Below are 19,431 nucleotides of genomic sequence, written 5' to 3'. Positions count from 1 at the left end.
ATACAGTATGCCTGTGTGTTAACATCTACATTTCAGTTTCAAAAATTATTCTAGAGCTTTTAACCAGTACCTTGAAATGATTATGGATTTGAAAAAGAGAACTGTGGTGACAGACGTACAGACCCAAAATTAAGAGACCAATTCACATTTTTTTATTTTCTGAAGTTACTATTTAGAGGCATGTGTTTAGGTAAAATTATCTTTTTTTACATTCTGTAAACTACTAACAATATTTCTCCAAAATTTCTAATAAAAATTGTGTTTATATTTGCATGTGTTTGCAGTAAATGAGAAAAACAGAAAATATGCTCTGTATTTTTTTCAGAGTTTGTATTTACTTATAAGCAATACAACAAGAATATTTGTACATGCATTTAGGAAAAGTAAAAAAAAGTGATATTTTATCGCAGTTTTCACATATCTTGTCATGCTGTCAATCTTTCACATTGCGATTGGATGACTCCGTCACTCCTGAGGTTTGATTTTGTTGAAATCCAACAGATTGGACTGGAATGACCACAATACATCTAGAAATGTTGATTTGAAATGATTTTTCTCCAGCTGTGTGTTAGTATCTCTCTCTCTATTAGCCATCAGTTCGACATACTTCACACATGGACAATCCTACGAAACAGCTGTCTGAAATGTCTAGTATTGCATGTAAGTGTATTGCATATAATCATTCAGAGACACAGAAAGACAGATGACAGTTTTAAAAACTTTATTGCCAATTTGTTTTGTTAACATGGCTTTGAGTTTTACTACACAACAGACACTTAACAAACCCATTCTATACAAAATACGCAGCCAACGCTGCCATTTTATCCTTCGGTTTTTTAGGATTCCCTCTCCCCACCGGTCTCCTCCCTCGTCCCTTCCCCCTCCCTCTCCTTGCCCCTCCTGCCCGGTGCATAGGATGCCGCATGGTCGCGTATTTCAACTCCACCAGATCCTGGAATGCAGGGTCGCAAAACACGCAGCCGGTGTGCTGTGCATCACCGTCAGGAAACGGCGAGCGCGTCTTAAAGTCCACAGAGACCAGGGAGGCTTCGCAGGACTCGCAGCTGTCCTGGGACACCTGCACCTTATGGGCATTCTCGAAGAAATGCACCACCACGTTGCATTTGTTGCAAGACATGCGCCACTTCGGTCCAGGGGTGGGATCGAAGACGAGAACGCCCGTCTCGCATTCGACGCACTGACCGATCCCGAGAGAGTTGAGGGAGTGTTGACAGGACGGGTGGGTGCATTCATTACAGCCCATTCCTAAAGACAGACAGAGAACGAGAGAGAGATTGACATAAGGGACTCATATCTCTTGTCATTCCAAACCTGTATGACATTCTTTCTTCTGCAGAACACAAAAGAAGATGTTTCGAAGAATGTTGGTAACCAAACAACATTGACTTCCATTGTATGGACACAAAACCACTTAGACATTTCTCAAAATATCCACTTTTGTTTTCCACTGGGTCCAAGGGTCATATACATACTCTTTTCAGGTGAACTATCCCTTTAAAGTAGAATAATGCATAAATGCGCTTGACTTTAGAAACAGAGAGATGATGTAATCTCTCTTACCTTTCTTCAAGTCTCTAAAGGGAGGATTGCTGAAGCAGTATGGACACACAGGGTAGGTTTTGCCTCGAGAACCTGACGTCCAGAGCACCAGCTCAAACTCATCTAGAGGACACCTCAGCTCCTTGTACAGTTTTATTGCTCCGTTCTGTGGTAAACTGTAGGTCTCATCGCAGTGCGAGCAGTGCAGGCGACTGGGTTTAGCCTGAAAGAACATAAGAACGGCTAAGAAGTTTGTACTTGTGACCTGTGGATGAGCACTAAAATGTCAACCGTTGCGTCATGCTTTTGAGCTTTACATTAGTAATTTGGAACATTATTTTCAAAACATGAGAACATAGGAAAATTAAATCAACAGTCAATCGTTTAATTTGAAGGAAGAGCAATGATTGATATGGGACATTTACTGCATGACTAATATATGAGTGATGATTCAGGATTCAGATTCACATAAAGTGCATTTATTTAAAACACTTCAACGCTGAAGGTCATGCAGAGGAGAGAGCGAGAGAATTTAAAGTGAAGTGAAGTGGCCATGTGTATGGTAATTAGAATCTGAAAATGTGTGTATACGCAGAAGACTCAACCAAAGCCGCACAAGTCAAGTTTATGTGCGTTAGTCATTGTGCATTATCATCGTTTTTTGATCTCAATCAGACATTAGTTTTAAAAAAGACATTTTGGATTTACAAAACGTTGTGCAATATGATACACGAAACACATTAAAGGGACAGTTCACCCAAAAAAGAAAATTCTGTCATCATTTACTCACCTTCGAGTTGTTCCAAAAAAATAACTTTATCATTATCTTTGTTCTGTTGAACACAAAATAAGACATTTTGAAGAATGTAGGACAGCAAACAGTTCTGGGGCACTTTTGAATACCATTGTATTTTTTCCTACTATGGGTGTCAATGGGGGGCGAGATCTGTTTGGTTATAAGCATTCTTCCAAATATCTTTCTCTGTGTTCATCAGAACATATAAATGTATACAGATCTGGACTGGGAAACTCTGGGATAATAAATGATAACAGAATTTTTTTTGGGTGAACTATCCCTTTAACAAAAAAGACTAACTTTGTTGAGCCCGTCTTAAGTTTCCATAAGAGGATTGAAATAGAAATAGGGCTGTCAAAAAGATTAAAAGTTTGTGTTTACATAATATATGGCGGTGTGCTGGGAATATTCATTTTGTGTTTATAAAAACATACACTCATATATGTGAGAAAATTTTGAAACTGAATAAACATTTATATGTAATTACAATTATGGTAAACATAAATAATTACATCTAAATATTTCCTAAATATAACGCATGTATGTGTATGTTTTTGTGTTTATAAATATAAACACAAAGTTTTATTCTGGATGCAATCAATCATGATTAATCGTTTGACAGCCCCAAATAGAAAGTTCACAGGTTCAAGTCAATCTGAAAACCAACAGTAAACTCAAGTTCAGGGATCAAATGCAATCATTTGAGTTGACTGTTTAACAGAACTAAACTTTGAATTTATGTAAAAATTACACAATAGAAATGTATTGTGGTTTGAAGTTTGATTTGAGTCCTCACAGACCTGTATGTATTTCATGAAGCGATGGCATTTGCCACATCGAGACAGTGGCTTCCCTGTGGCAGCGATCGGAGAGAACGACACCTCCATTAATTCATCCATACCTGTTAAAAAACAATATTAAAAGAATATTTTATAAGTGAATATAAATGCATTGACAAGTACCACTAATATAGTATAACAAAAATACGATCCAAAATTTGCTAAACAGTTGCAGGAGATGTACAGTAAATTGTGTCCTAAGAACAGTAAACAAAGCAAGAGAGCAAAATAAAATCTGCTCCACAAAAATATAAGTTTTGTTGTTATATTGTAGCTGTGGGTTGCCACGCCCACAGTGAAATCTTATTGATGAAATGTTTTGCTCCATAGAACTAAATGTTACACAACAAATACGTTCTGATTACGACTGCCACTCAAAAAGCAGTTCAATATTCTATAGGAAAAAAGGGTTCTTCCAAGAAACTTGTTGTGTCTCGTTAAAATGAAACAGACTTTTTCATGTCTGAAAACTGTCCGTTTCACAGACAAGGCTTAAGACTACTCCCGGACTAAAATGAATTTTGACTGTTTTAACTGAAAATAACTTTCCCTGACATATCTTCAAATATGTAAGTGCCATTGTTTTGTCTCAAGATGCACATCAGTAATGTTTTTTCAAAGACATTTAAAAAAAAAAAGTTAAAGGCATAGTCCAAGTTTAGGCTAAGCCTCATCTATAAAACCCGGGCTAAAAGTTTCAGAAATTCAGTACTGGTTTTAACAATTTTTACTCTCAGGAAGTGATTTCCTAAATATGGTCATGAAACCATATTTTGTACATGGATTCTTTGTGTTTGGCATTACCAGAAATCGAGTCCACAAAGTAGTGAAACTTCCTCTTGAATATATCCAGAGTGTGCTGTAAGACCTGATCAAAATTTGCTTTTCCTAAAGCGATCAGAGTCAGCTGCTTCTCCACAGCGCTCCGGATAGTGGGCAAGACCAAATCTGCATCTACCACACAAAAGGACAAAGTAAAATGTACAAACTCAATTTGATCCAAATTGACTTTCGATGCACTATTCACAGATAACACCCTTGGAGTATCCTGAGGAGTGGTGCTGGATTATTCACGCCTGTATCTTGTGGAACTCGATCCTGCAACCTTGTTGTGCACACCGACATAACTGCATTATTTACTGAGGCTGAACTATCTTCTTACCAATTTTATAGTAACCGTGAACCAGAACAATTCCCAGGTTGGTGGGTTTGAGTTTACGGCCAGTTTCAACCGTTACGTAGTTCCTCTGGCAGATGTTGTTAATGTGGACAGGAATGCTGGCATCCGTACCTAAAACGAGGCCAGAATAATATCAATAAATCTGAATTGCATTAAACTGTCTTGGATAAATGGCACTGGAGAAAACTGTGCTTCTTCAGCTACAGTCTTTCCTTAGTACAAATCATATTTTTGAAACCTGCCAGTCTGGTTTTAAGTCACTGTATAGCACAGAATCTGCTCTATTACGGGTCCTTAATGATATTTTATTGGCGACTGACTCTGGTGACTCTGTTATTCTTATTTTGTAAGACTTAACCTCGGCTTTTGATACAGTTGATCATAAAATTATTTTATCTCGACTAGAATATTCTGTGGGCATCCAGGGAACTATTCTTAGCTAGTTCAAAGCATATTTAACATATTTGACTAATTTTTCAGCAATGCCTGCTAAATTTTCCTGCGGTGTGCCGCAAGGTTCTATTCTTGGTCCAATTCTTTTTTCTTTGTATGCACTAGCTAATTAAACACTCACCTAAAGGATTATTAGGAACACCTGTTCAATTTCTCATTAATGCAATTATGATGGTGGTGTAATGATGTGGGGGATGTTTTCTTGGCACACTTTAGGCCCCTTAGTGCCAATTGGGTATCGTTTAAATGCCACGGCCTACCTGAGCATTGTTTCTGACCATGTCCATCCCTTTATGACCACCATATACCCATCCTCTGATGGCTACTTCCAGCAGGATAATGCACCATGTCACAAAGCTCAAATCATTTCAAATTGGTTTCTTGAACATGACAATAAGTTCACTGTACTAAAATGGCCCCCACAGTCACCAGATCTCAACCCAATTCTGGGTTGAGATCTGGTGATTCTCAACCCAAATCTCAATCCCAACCCAACACATCCCAAAGAGCATCTTTGGGATGTGATGGAACGGGAGCTTCGTGCATCCCACAAATCTCCATCAACTGCAAGATTCTATCCTATCAATATGGGCCAACATTTCTAAAGAATGCTTTCAGCACCTTGTTGAATCAATGCCACGTAGAATTAAGGCAGTTCTGTAGGCGAAAGGGGGTCAAACACAGTATTAGTATGGTGCTCCTAATAATCCTTTAGGTGAGTGTAGATATCTAAATCGATTCTAAAAACCGATTCGATATTTATGCACAGCTATTCCGTGAACTACGGCTATTTGATCAGTAGGAGGTACTGCTCAATCTAAAATCACTACGAGATTGAGTCGTTTATAACGTACATTTGAAAAAGCAACACTCGTCAAACATCATCACTATAAATATACTCTATTATCCTGAAAATACCTGAAAAGGTTTGAAGAACAGCGATAAAACATAACCACTGGCATTTCCTGCAATGAATTGTTCTTCTTCTGTTTCCCATATTCGGAATTTCTGCGCAAGAGCGCCCTCTGGCTTTCGGATGTAGTGGCATTTAACTGTAAGTCATTGAGAAACTGAGAGCATAAGAATCGAACGATATATCTCCTAGCCCTAGTATGTACTTCCTTCTAGCTCTATTTTCAGAAAGAACGGTGTGTCTTTTCACTGCTATGCAGATGATACCCAAATTTATCTGCCTTTGAAACGAGATAACGTGTTGATCTGAAATCTCTTTTTGCATGACTTGATGAAGTGAAAGCATGGTTTTCTCATAATTTTCTATTTCTGAATGAATCAAAGACCGAGGTTATAGTCTTTGGCCCTAGCATTAATTCATGGAACAGAAGTATTGATTTCGACTATCTTGCTCCTCTTACTTCTGGTATTAAGAACCTATGTGTTTTCTGGGATCGGAGTCTTAAATTTGATAAACAAATAAATGCGGTTATTAGTTCCTATTTCAGTTACGCCTTCTTTCTAAAATTAAAACTTTCCTCCCTCTGAAAACTTTAGAGATTGGTACCCATGCGCTTATTACAACACACTTTGATTACTGCATCTCTCTCCATCGCGGCATTTCTAAATCTTCCATCGCTCATCTCCAAATAGTACAAAACGCTGCTGCTGAATTTCTCAAAAGACAACGTAAATTTGATCATGTTACTCCAATTCTGAAATCGTTACATTGGTTATCAGTGCATTTTAGAATTGAGTTCAAAATTCTTCTCTATGTTTTTAAATCTATAAACAATCTGGCACCGAGCTACCTATCTGACCAACTTTATCCTTACAATCCCATTCGCAGTTTGAGGTCTGGTGATCAAAGACTCCTCTCTGTCCCCAGATCACGGTGAGCACAGAGAGGATAGAGCCTTTGCGGTAGGCGGGTCCTAGACTGTGGAACAGCCTTACAGCCTATATCAGATCGGCAAAGTCTTTAACTGTTTTAAATCATATCTTAAAACTTATTTATTTTCTTTGGGTTTTAATTCATTGTGAATTTATGCTATGAATCTGTGGGTTGTCTTGTGTTTTATATCTCTGTTTGTGCAGCACTTTGGTTGCTAAACTAAATGTGCTATAAAAATAAAACAAACTTGAAACTTGGATAAATGATCCTTTATAGATATGACATCTAAAGAATCTCATCTCATCGCTCACCAATGCCGTGTTTTTCCATGAGTGTGATGAGCTCGGCCTCAGTCAGGTAATCTGGTGGACTGGTTTGTTTCTCCAGCAGTTTTATCTCGTCCACTGTAAAAGTGTCTCCTCTCTCACACACGGGTAAGGCCTCTTCCAGTGGAATACCCTGCCAGGGCATCACCTCAGTGTACCCTGAGACAGACAGCATTTCTTGATATCAGCATTTATTCAAATGTAACCCAAATAGTCAAAGCTTCAACCATGGCGTGTGTCATTCGTCTTAAGATGGTACATACCAGCAGAAATAAGCGTCTTCCCGGTGCATGTGAACGTCTCTGTGGCGATATTGAAAGATATCGTGGTCTGGAGAAATTTACAGTCGTGGCTGACCGTGGCTATGAAGTGACGTGTGATGTAATCGTACAGACGCCAACCATCACTACCTGCAAAAAAACCCGGAAAGTGTCTCCTCTATTCTTCTACATTTTTAAAGGGATAGTTCACCTTCAAAAGGAAATTTCTGTCATCGTTTTCTCATCCTCATGTCATTTCAAACCGGTGTGATTTTCTTTCTTGTGCGAAACACAAAAGAAGATATTTAAAAAAAAATTGGTAACCAAAAAGCCATTGACTTCTATTGTATGGACAAGAAGCCAATGCAAGGGACCAACGGTTTTCAAAATATCTTCTGTTGTGTTCCGCGGAAGTCGAACAGGTTAGAAATGACAAGAGGGTGTGTAAACGATGACAGAAATTATCCTTTTGAAGGTGAACTATCTCTTTAAGTCGATGAATAGCTTTCCTGTAGCTCAGCGGTTAGAGCATGCCGCTAGCAACACCAAGATCGTGGGTTCGATCCCAGGGGATAGCACATACTCAGATACAATGTAAGTCGCTTTGGATTGAAGCGTCTGCCAAATGCATAATTGTTAATGAATACGGTCACGACCGTACCCAGCTCGATCTCAGACGCTGCTCTCATAGGTGTGATCGGTGGGTGATCTCCAGCATCCGCCCCTTTCCTCGGCTTGTTAATGCCCTCTGACATCAGAGCTTTAACCTACAAACACACATAAACATTCCAAGATTTTCATTTACCTGACTAATAACTGATCTTAAGTTTCCATGACCTTGTCAGGGTTGGGAAAGAGGGTCACGCTCACCGTTTCGCCCCAGAAAGAGCTGTTGGCCTGTTGTCTGAGGGTGCTCTTGAGGTCAAAGTTCTCAGGGTAATGTGTAGTCTCTGTACGAGGGTAGCTGATGTAACCCTGCGTGTAGAGACGTTCCGCTATCTGCATAGTGTGCTGAGGACCCATTCCTGATGAACACACACATACAAACGTGTTTATTAATACCAATAGTCAATTGCGTGATTTAATTGTTGTAGTTGAACCGAAGGATTTGTAATATGTTTTATCCTTTCTTTTGTCATCATTTACCAAAACATGTCAACAAACTTGTTTTTCTGGGACTGATGTTACCCAAAAGCAATATTTGTTTGGAATCTTGGAAGTTGTACTTTCATTGAATTCTCAATTTAAATCACAGATTCCTGGATGCAACTTTCACAATTTCAGAAGGGAAACCGCTTACCTAAAGCAGAGCTGCCGACTCTTAACATCTCCACTGTGTTTAATGCAAGAGGTCTCTGCTTGGCTTTCTCCTTCTTCGTCACAGAATCGACCTGTAAAATAGACACGCGACAAAACATATCGTCACCATCCTTCCGAAACCTTGACTGTCCAAACTCGCTGTTATTCAGCGAAAAAAACTGTAAGGGCGAGGTTGACCAGCACGTTTTCATACTTTGTACTGGTTAGATATTTGCAAAACTGCGTGACAAACATAAAGGGTGACTAATAATAATTAACTATGGAAATCACAAAATATGGAGATACAAGGTTTTTAAAAGACACATTCTGATATGATGTTTACTCTGTTGTTATTGTAAAAGTGCTGTAAAAATGTACACGAAATGAGTTTGAAATTTGGATAAAGGCACACCTTAGCCTCCTTAGCTGTTTTTGCAATGTTTACAAACATCTGACCAACATCGCGGTCAAATACTCGCACACGGTCCCAGTCCAACGTGAGCGGGCTGTCCTTCCCCTTAAAAACCTGTTTGAACACAAAATATAGAGAAATAAAGCAAAAGATACGAGCAATATTATTTTTTAAAACAATCAGTGTCACATTTACATTTAGCAGGCACTTTTATCCAAAAAGTGAGGAACGCATAACAAACATAAAAAAATTAAACTGGATTGAGAAACAAATTTAGCCAAATTAGATTTTGTCATTTAATTTCTGGTACAGAAGTACAGACCTTTGCCTGAACAACCCAGTATGACTCGGGTTTGAAGGACTGGATCTTATCATGACGATCCACACAGAAACCCAGTGTGGGGGTCTGACAGGGGCCGAAGGAAATCAAAGTGGAGTCCAAATTCCCATATTTTCCCTGGAAGTACTTGGTCTGGAAACTGAAGACAATGGTTAGATTTTTTTAAGTGACCAATCCATTGATCTATTGAGCAAATATATAAATAATAAACAACAATAATATTATCTTCTTAAAACATTCATACTTCCTGCAGCACACAAATGATCACTTTCATACCGTGTGAAAGCGCAGCCAATTCTGAGGTCCAACTCTTGCCGTGCATCTACAGACAAAGCTTCGTTCTTGTTAGGCTCTCCGAGTCGGTTCATTGCGTTGCAGATATCAGTGTCTGTGATGGAGCTGAACTTGGCCCGGTACACGGTACACTCATGACCGTAAGGTTTATTCATAAACGGCTGAATAGCATCCAACACCTGTATAATACAAAACGCACACAAATAAACAAGCTATCTTTTAAAAAGATCGACCATACTGACCCCCAATGTTTTTTCATTTTCCTAATTTCTGATCATTACAGAATGACATAAGGCATACCTCAAAACAAATGTTTTCTCCTTCTTTATCGCAGTCCAACCACAAGACAACATAATCACAACCTTTAGCTTCAACCTGCCAAGAACAACAGCTTGATACTAAATTAAAACTGTAAAAAACGCATACACGTAAAGTGCTTAAAGGGTTTAATGTGGTCAAAAGTCCACTACTCATACATTTTTATAACAGAAAAGATGCTGACAACCAATAGGTGTGAAATGACAGGTAAATCGTCACCTGAAGGAATTTGACCATATTTAGTTTAGGGTTTGCTTCCTTCTTCTCAGTCGGTGCTTTACTGAACAGCTCGGCTGGATCGACTTTATCCCAGTTGTTATATTTTCCTGTTAAACATCGAAGAAAACAATCTGACTGGATTGTAAAAGCAACATTTCATTGGCCACTCAAAACATTCACACGCAAACTGACATTCAGTGCTTGGAGGAAGACGAGACACTTGCCGATGAAGTCCAGACTCATGACGTGTCCACACACTGATGTCATCTTGAACCTCACGCTTTGGCCCTCGAAGTTTCCCGTGTACTCGTGGACTGAGCATGCTCCGTTCAGGCCCTTCCGGGTTAAACAGCTGCCTGTCAGTCAAAGAATAATCAACACTTTTTTTCACCGTTTAACGTTCTATGATAATTCCCTCTTTTTGTATTGAATTCAAGGCAAAACACTCCAAATCAAAGTTCATGACCTTTGCATCGAGTTCATTGACCTCTGTGCAGAGTTCATGACCTTTGCAATGCTAATGCAATGCTCTACGAATAAAACGTAAAGGCGGGATAACATGCTATGTCATGCATTCTGATTTTTTTACACTGTTAAACGTGCTGGCTTCTCATGCTTATCGTGGTCAACTTGTTAAAAAACGAGTTGGACGTATGACGGAAAGTTTCGGAAAGTTTTTTATAAGTCTGGATCCCTGTTTCGAACAGGGATCCTATTCCTGTTATTGGGCAATTCTCCCAGAAAAGCATGCCCACGGCAAGGCGAAAGAAATAGCCCACCCTCTTGCCAACCGACGAGCGATAGGAAGACCCGTTATCAAGATTGGCTGCGCTGTAGGCCTGCAGCTGCAGCTTGTTACTCTTGCGATAGTGAGAGAAGTTTAGGTGTGTTTGTTTGTTCACGGCATTTCAGTGATGGATGTTACAAACGGTGGATATAACGCTGGATTTGAAGACTGTTTGAAACTGATAGATGGTGCGGCCCCAGTGTTAAAACATGCCGGACATGAACCGCATGTGGTAAGTCAAACTAAGTCATACGTCCTAGTTTTTTTTTTGGCAATCACACATACGTGCATAAAGTAAACAATATGAGGGGACAGTGAAATAATCGTACAGCTGTATCTCTCTTTTATAAATTTAATCAAACTAAAAACTTTTCAGAGATCTGACGTATGTTATACTACAGTTTAGGTAGTCAAGATTGCAATGAGATTGGCAGAAACTGAGTGTGTTATCCCACCTTTAAAAAGCTCTATTAAGAACACCAATTATGCATTATTATACAATCCTCCTTTCCATTTAATTCTTTTCTCCACATTCTCTTCAGTAATGCTCTATCTGCTCTAAATCAGCATGGATGACGTTCCTAGTCGCCGTGAGCTAATGATATGCCGCTTCCAAGGCTGAACTTTTACATCTAGATGAGGATGTAAACGGCCACACGCTTATGACGTTGTTAGAGTCTGCTCCTCCTCTCTCTCCTTGAGCACAGGGCTTTGAAAAGTCTCCATTGAGATGATGGTACATAAATATAAGCTGATAGACATATTTGGACCAGCATCTTTACCATCTACAGACAAGCCAAACCTCCAGAACCCACCAGTCAACTCTACAGCTTGATCATACATCATGCAACGGCTACAGGTGAGTTCCAAACATCATCCTCAGAGAGATGCACTCTACAAGACTCGGTTATAAACTTAATAGCAGACGAATTAAATTTGTAAAATGTTATTGTCAGTTTTAAATATTTTGAGTAGGGTATGCATAAATATTCTGTACTCGCACTCAAAACCTGCAGTTCTATTAATTAATTTACATGTTTATATTTATAAATAAAAGAATTGGCATTATATTAGTTGTGTAATGAGACACATACAATACATGATACTGGGTTCGCAATATAAAGATATCATAATATTTTGAACAAAAAACAATTCAAAAAACTGATTTCTTTCCAAAACTTTAACAATTTTCAATTATATTTTAGTTGCACATGCAACTTATTGAGATGTAACATTTAAAGTTTAATTGAGCCTTCTGTATATACATTTAAAAAACCAGAATAAAAATGGCAATAACTCCACAATTTAAACTGTACAAATTCTGTACTGTACAAATTGGCTTTTATTGTTTAAAATAAAATATATTTTTAGGATACTAGTCCAGATATGTTTTTTGATGGCCGTTACTAATGCAAACAGCAAGGTGGCTGATATCTGATACAATGAACATATATAATCCAATGAAATTATGACAATTGAGATTTAGACAAAATTGTCAAACTGAAACAAAAAGTAATTTTACACAATATTTACTCTCAGAAATTAAACAGCTACTTAAAAAAATGCCAGTTAAAAAGGCTGTTCGCATTTTGGATTTTATGCGAGAAGGACAATCATTTTCAATAAAGACTTTCTGAAATTGGCCAACAGACAAAAAAATGGTTCAAAATTAAGATTACTATAGTTCCCTTTCTTAAAAGGTGTCAACAACAAAAAAACTCTGAAAACGGCATGATATAGTCTGTACCTGTCATACACACACCACCAAACAGAAAAGCAGAAACACGCACAACAGACCAATAATTATTGGTGGTTATTTAATACTTAATCCTCTCTTCATTAGATTCTCGGGCTCCTAAGTATTTTTCTGCTGGTGTGGGACCCCAGCCAAAGCAGTTCAATTCCAGCACAGTGTGTGGAACACACCTACTGCTCATCCACACTGAAAGAATATCACACAAACCTCATCAACCTGCCCAGCAGAATCAATGAGCGCAGCGTGGCCACATGGGACTATGTGTGAGTAGAACAACATTTCTACAATTATTTTTAACAATTTTATTGACTTTCTCAATAAAGTTTGCAATAAAACTTGAATATAAAAATTATTATACATATATATATATATATATATATATATATATATATATATATATATATATATATATAATGTTTATTTTCTGCATCAGAGAGAATATTGACTTGAAACGAGTGCCACAGATCATCTATGAAGCCAGCTGTCGAAACAGTGACTCCTGTAAAGGCATGGAAGACTCTTCAAGTCTGGAGAGCATACCTATTGCAATCAAAATGCCATTTCTCAGAAATAACCCAAGATGCCCAACTTATGCACTGGAATTTGAGGACGTCAACATCGCCTGTATATGTGCCACATCCCGACAGAACTAGAGCCAGGACTCAGCATTTACCCACTAGATAAATAATATATAATTAGAATTCTAAGTAATGTTTGTGTTAATATAGCTTCATGCCTGCCACAAAGACGTCTATGCTTATTTATACATAAAAACATAACATCAACACATACGACCAAAATATTGTTGCTTGTCAATGTGAAATAATAAAAAGGTTTTGTAACAAAAATGTTGCAATATTTTCCTCTTACTGTTTTAGAGTAAACAAATGTTTACAGACATCCAAGCAAACTCTGAACACCTCCAGTCTATTATACAGAAGTTTCAAGACTTTTGCAACATCAAAATAGTCAAGTAAGATGTAATTACAACATTTACACTAAAGTGAAAGAAGAAAAACAACAAGTAAGATTTGAACAACAAAAAGGTACAGTGGTGATGTGAAAAGGTTTCATATGGTAAATCGTCATACTGTGATATAATTTCAAGAACATAACTTTAGAGTGACAAGAAATAACAATCGAAGTTTTGCCAGAGAAACTAAAAGACAGCCAATTAACTTTCTCATTGGTCAGCACAGTAAATCAAAGTTATTAAATTAAATCCGAATACGTGTCATTGCAGAAAGACTATTTAACAGCTAAAAACAACATGTTAAAAACTTACCTTTAGATAGGATTTTGGCAATAGACAGAGCAAGAGAGGGCTTCTCAGCCACCATGAACACAGTCCTCATATCTGCTGCGGGGATTCACAGCTGATACACATCAATCAAACCTGCTGATATATTTAAATACTTATAATTAGACATGTTCTATGAATTAAACAGAAAATGATTAATTTCCTTCATTAAACCCTCAAACGAGATAATAACACACCGGTATATGGAGCCACGGAGCAGTCAAACACGTTAAGTTCCGGTGGTGTTCAACTGCTGTCAAAATAAAAGTCCAAGCAGGTTTACCATAGACTGCTGCGTTTTGACGTACACCAAAATGTTTTATTCTGCGAGTCACTCCAATACAGGTAAAACAAGTTACTTTGATTGTAACAAAAAGATTTTCAGCAGTAAATATGTACATGACATTGCATCATATATATTTCAAAATCTTCCAAATATCTTTGCGTCTCAAGAATCACAATTTGCAAAGGGAAAAGTGCCATACACTTAAACAATTTTTGTTTGTTTGTAAAAGCAGTTAAATGTTAATTTAACCTCATAACTCATGTGACACTTCATACATTAAAGTACAATCTTTTAGGGGTGTCACGGTACCATAAAAACACCCAGCGATATCATATCGTGCGAAACATCACGATACCAAGTAGTATTGGGATGCTGTGACATGATCATAATTAAAATCAACAAAATAGACCAACATTCCTTAATTCACAGATCTAAATTAAACATGTTGTATTTAGTGAACTGTATTATACTACAATATTTGTAGTGCTTACTGTAGTAATTGGATCAGTTTTAACAAATGCTGTGGTATACTATAATAATTACTGTGTGGTAAGATTTGAAAACACTAGTAAATTTAGCAACGTTTACTGTAGTAACAGCTAAACTTTTTATTTACATTGGAACAAATTCAATTCGTTCCACAAATTTCATTTATAGCAATTCTGATAAAGGATAGGGTTACTTTAAATGTGCTCAAACGGCCAGTAGGTGGCGGCATTTTTGTGCGTGTCAGTGAATCATTTAACCAACTCGTTCAAAACAGCGGATTCATTCAAGAACGAAGCTTGATGAATGACTCACTGAATCGTTATGAATGACTCACTGAATCATTATCTCGTCCGAGTCGTTCTAAACACGGCTTTAATCAGAAGAGAAACCCCGTAAAAAGACAGATGAAAGTGTTCAAGTGAACTTTAAAGCGCATATGCAACATTACATACGGCACTACGATAGTACCTTTTAAAAACTGAGCGGAATCGCGGGAATTTTGAAGATTTCCGTAGCACGTGCAACCCAACAATCTTACCTTTCGACACTTCGACCAACAACGACTGTCCTAAATTTAGGCTACATTTTATGCATTTAACAGAAGCTAAACTAACTTACGGTGTAAACAATACAAAGTTACATTATTTATTTAATAAATATTTATGTATTTATGCATTTTTTTCCATTCGAATATTGAATCGTGTTAACAGCTAATACAGCCTACACACTCGCATTAAAAGATACGCATTTAAATTTTGTGGTGAGAAATTGTATTTTGTTGTGTCCAAATTTGACCATGGGCATGTTCAAGCTCAAACCGGTGCGCAACGTTTTGCTACGGTTTCCGGGTTGAATGACCTGTTTCCTGGAAACGGGATTTGAGATACGTTTTCTTTTGTTTTGTGGGTGTGTCAAGAACATCCGCCCAATCAGCAGCAACATGTATATAACCAAAACACATCAATTTTTTTATATTGAGATTTTTACATAATCTGAAGGCTGAATAAATACGATTTCTATTGATGTATGAGTTGTAAGAATAGGACAATATTTGGCTGAGCTACAACCTTTTAAAACTCAGGAATCGGAGAGTGCAAAAAATCTAAATATTGAGAAAATTGCCTTTGAAGTTGTTAATCAGGGCCACTTTGGCAGGCCATCCACTCACAAAAATAAAGTATATATATATATAAGGTAGGAAATTTACTGATTTTCTTCATGGAACATGATCTTTACTTAATATACTTATGATTTTTGGCATAAAAGAAAAATCGGACCCATACAATGTATTTTTGTCTTTTACTAAAAATATTCCTGTGCTACTTAAGACCAGTTTTGTGATCCAGGGTCACATATATATAAATATATAATATATACATTTTTAATATTTATGTTGCCTAATAAAAGCAAACGTATGTGATATGCATATAGGCTAGGCGTTAAATATGTAACAGGGGGTCTCTGCTCCTTCTCTATGCATCCATAGCTCCACATGGTTTGAAAAAGAATGAAGACCCCTAATTAAGCAGTGATACGGCGACCAACCACAAGCCACCACTAGATGGCGACGTCGTATCAAAAGATTCTCGTCTAAATGACATGAACAGATTGCCGCAGCATCTGACTTCAAATGCCGGATTGCAACTGTTCACAAATCCCTGCCAATTAAAAATAAATCTCGTATTGGATATAGTTCAATATGCTTAGCCAATTTGCTTAATCAACTGTCCAACTGCTTTTTTTATAAATGTCTCTAAAATAACAGAAAAGGGAGAGAATTAAGAAAGAAGGGACAGCCAGCAGGTTTTGTGTGTGTGTCTGTGACCCCACAGATGGCAGAGGGAGCTTGGAGTAGAGTTTGTCTCCTTCAGCAGAGTGATCAATTAAACCCATCCAACCCACAATGCCTGCCTCCCCCTTTATTGACTCATCTGGACTGTCACAGGACACAGATGTTCGCATGCACACAAAACATGGGTTTGTTCAGATAATCTGATGAAATTATGACCTTGATCCTGTTTGATGTCGGTTTGTTGTTCATGAACAAAACATATATGTTAAAAGAAGCTCTAGAACATTGATATACATAATTCTTTCATGTGTGTGTATACGTGTGTGTGAAACTGATTGGATGAGTCATAGTTGATTGGCCATGCAGTTTTCATCAGCACTCTCTTCCCCCTCTCCTCTTTCTGATATTTCTCTCTTATTCCGCATAGACTGACACATAAAGAAATGCCACCCTGTACAAGAAGAAAAAGAAGTGAACTGAAAGCAAAAGCAGTATTTAAGATCATAAGAACATGCGCCACCTTGATGGAGAGCGGCAGACAAAAAGAAACAAGTGAATAATTACAGGGCGAAAGAGGGATGAAATTACAGACATGGATAAACCACCATGCTTATTTGTCTTGCTGAATCTCTCTATATTCTTCTATCACTGAATCCTTCTCTCTATCTTCAGATTTAAAGAGGAAATAATTTTACTGACAAATTAATGATTTAAATATCAGCAGAACACAGTGAATCTAGGATGAAAGAGAGAGCCGGGAATCGACTGGCAGGGTGGAGGAAATGAACCGCTTACCCATTAGAACCACTTCTATCAAACACGAGTGACTCACTTGTAACCAGCGAGCTGAAGCTGTTTGACACTATGAAGGTTCAAATCTGGAACTGAAAAGCGTTGGTGATGTCTCTTCAGAAAGCAGCGTATGATGGAGTACAAGCGTGCCAGAGAAGTAACAGGTCTTACTGGTGCTGTAAAGAAGACATGTGGTGTTTATCTTTATCTCAATCCTCTTTAAATTTGGAGTGCTTTCTTCCACATCACACTTGCAGGGAAGAAAAAAGGATCTCTTTAATTTGCTTAAATATGTCTCAAAGTTTCAGATGTGTCTCAACAATGTGTCCAACTGCGCTCAGATTTACCATGATTTTTCTTATCAAAATGATCCCATTTACATTTTACAGTGCTGCACTCTTCATTTTTCAACTTTATTTGTTTATTTTTAATGGCCAGTTACTTTTATTCATTTGGCAGACATATCTAAGGCGACTTACATTGCATAACCCTATACATTTGTTTCTAAGTTTATGCAATTCCCATGGGATGTAAGCGCCATCCTCCAACCACTGAGATACAGGAAAGCTGGTAAATTACAATTACAATTAAATTACATAAGAAACGAATCACTTAGTACTTAAATGAAACATGACTGAAAAAAACATTACAACATCTATGAACATTACAGCTCTTGAACTATAAGTAATACTTTAAGGAATAACATTCCTCTGGGTCTCAACAATTTACTTTATTATAAGGAATGTTTAAAATTAAATTATGAACTTTTTAACATCATTCTATGCCCAAGTCTGTTTGTTGTCAACCATACATCATACGTAGTGCGTTTTAACAAAAAAAATGCAAACCTCTTCAAAGCAATCACATATTTTTAAAACAATAAGTGCTGTAAATATAGATAAACAATTTGTTTGATTTGGATGTGATAATATTTACCCACTAGAATCCTTTTCTGTACATCTTTTGGTTTGGAGTGTGTGTGTGTTGCTAGAGGGAAAATCAGGTCTTATGTTATGTTAATGATGTTTGGTTAGACCAAAAAGAGGAAAAGCAAATGAGTAAAAAAAAATTCTGTTAAGTTTCTGTTGTTGGTCTTACTGTAGTCATGAGCATGATTGTAGATATCAGATTGATATGTGTACCTAGTCAGTATCATTTTCATCACCCATGGCCCATCAAACCTCTTTCTTCTCTCTATTTCCTGTCATTTCGTTTATCAGTCAACCCCCCCCTCCACGCTCTCATTTTCACACATTCATGAGATATGTAGGGAGTATGAAGTATTCTAGCACTCTGCTGTGAGGAATCTGAAGAGGATTACCAGGTGTGATGGAGAGGAAGGTGGAGCAAACCATTCTGAGGGGAAAAGTTGTGTGTTTTTTTTTAAAAGCTGTATGTTTGGCGTTGTTTTTACATAGTGGTGCTCATATTTATCAATTTAAAGAGCATGACGAGAATATGTAAATATTAGATGAAGAAGAAGAATAACACAAAGAATGAGAGTTTTGGTGAATTTATACTCACGTGAAATGAAGTTTGTCTTCCAGTTCAACCTATTAAACAATAAGAACAAACAATTAAAAGCTGTGTGTGGAGGTAATTACGTCATTAAAATAAAATATTTATATTTGCAATAAAAAAAAAAATCAGACATTTAAGGAAGGTGATTCAAACACTGTACATGGTTGAAGTGTGATCTCTCTCTCTTTTGAGAATTACATTTTGGTAACAACAAAGTATTAAAATAAAAGCATACATTTCAATAAACATGTTTAATATGTAATTTAAAATGAAGAAATAAATTGTAAACAACGAAATAAAACATGTTTAATGACAAAGCGCAGTAGCTTGTAAAATAAATCTGTTGCATTGACTTTAACAACAATTAATTACAAATATAAACAATGAAAGCAGGTTAAAACACAAGATTGCTGAAGATACTGTACATCTTAGTAACTTTAAACTTAAACTTAAACTTGTTCTATTTAAAGTATATTCATCTGTATTTATTGAAGTATTAAAGAGTTTTTTGGAGATATACGTTTTATTGCATATTCCCTAACCATACGTATTCAGCAAAATGTGCA

The 19,431-nt window shown here is 37.1% G+C and overlaps 2 protein-coding genes across 5 annotated transcripts; one reads left to right on the top strand and one right to left on the bottom strand.

Moving 5' to 3' along the window:
* Nucleotides 1–706: 706 nt before the first annotated feature.
* On the bottom strand, nucleotides 707–15,590 carry top3b (DNA topoisomerase III beta). Of its 4 annotated transcripts, none has more exons than XM_056746849.1 (19): nucleotides 15,229–15,590; nucleotides 14,183–14,238; nucleotides 13,971–14,084; nucleotides 10,367–10,498; nucleotides 10,143–10,249; nucleotides 9,906–9,980; nucleotides 9,588–9,784; nucleotides 9,294–9,450; nucleotides 8,972–9,085; nucleotides 8,561–8,651; nucleotides 8,131–8,285; nucleotides 7,922–8,027; nucleotides 7,264–7,410; nucleotides 6,986–7,159; nucleotides 4,358–4,486; nucleotides 4,000–4,149; nucleotides 3,157–3,257; nucleotides 1,582–1,783; nucleotides 707–1,266 (listed from the first exon to the last, which is right to left on the bottom strand). In XM_056746849.1, exons 3-19 carry the CDS (start codon nucleotides 14,038–14,040, stop codon nucleotides 791–793), a joined length of 2,583 nt encoding a protein of 860 aa, XP_056602827.1. In that variant the 5' UTR covers nucleotides 14,041–14,084; nucleotides 14,183–14,238; nucleotides 15,229–15,590; the 3' UTR covers nucleotides 707–790. The 4 variants fall into 4 exon arrangements, with proteins under 4 accessions (XP_056602827.1, XP_056602829.1, XP_056602828.1 ...); XM_056746851.1 differs by having other exon boundaries at nucleotides 13,971–14,081; XM_056746850.1 differs by having other exon boundaries at nucleotides 15,299–15,590.
* Nucleotides 11,386–13,663, top strand: LOC130419856 (interleukin-17F-like). The gene is made up of 3 exons (XM_056746853.1): nucleotides 11,386–11,788; nucleotides 12,773–12,948; nucleotides 13,119–13,663. The coding sequence occupies exons 1-3, from the start codon at nucleotides 11,774–11,776 to the stop codon at nucleotides 13,336–13,338; spliced, it is 411 nt and encodes a 136-aa protein (XP_056602831.1). The 5' UTR covers nucleotides 11,386–11,773; the 3' UTR covers nucleotides 13,339–13,663.
* Nucleotides 15,591–19,431: the final 3,841 nt, after the last annotated feature.

This window comes from Triplophysa dalaica, chromosome 4, assembly GCF_015846415.1.
Source record: "Triplophysa dalaica isolate WHDGS20190420 chromosome 4, ASM1584641v1, whole genome shotgun sequence".
Taxonomy (NCBI): domain Eukaryota; kingdom Metazoa; phylum Chordata; class Actinopteri; order Cypriniformes; family Nemacheilidae; genus Triplophysa; species Triplophysa dalaica.
The sequence above is the reverse complement of the archived record's forward strand: the minus strand, read 5'-3'. Positions and strand labels throughout refer to the sequence as shown.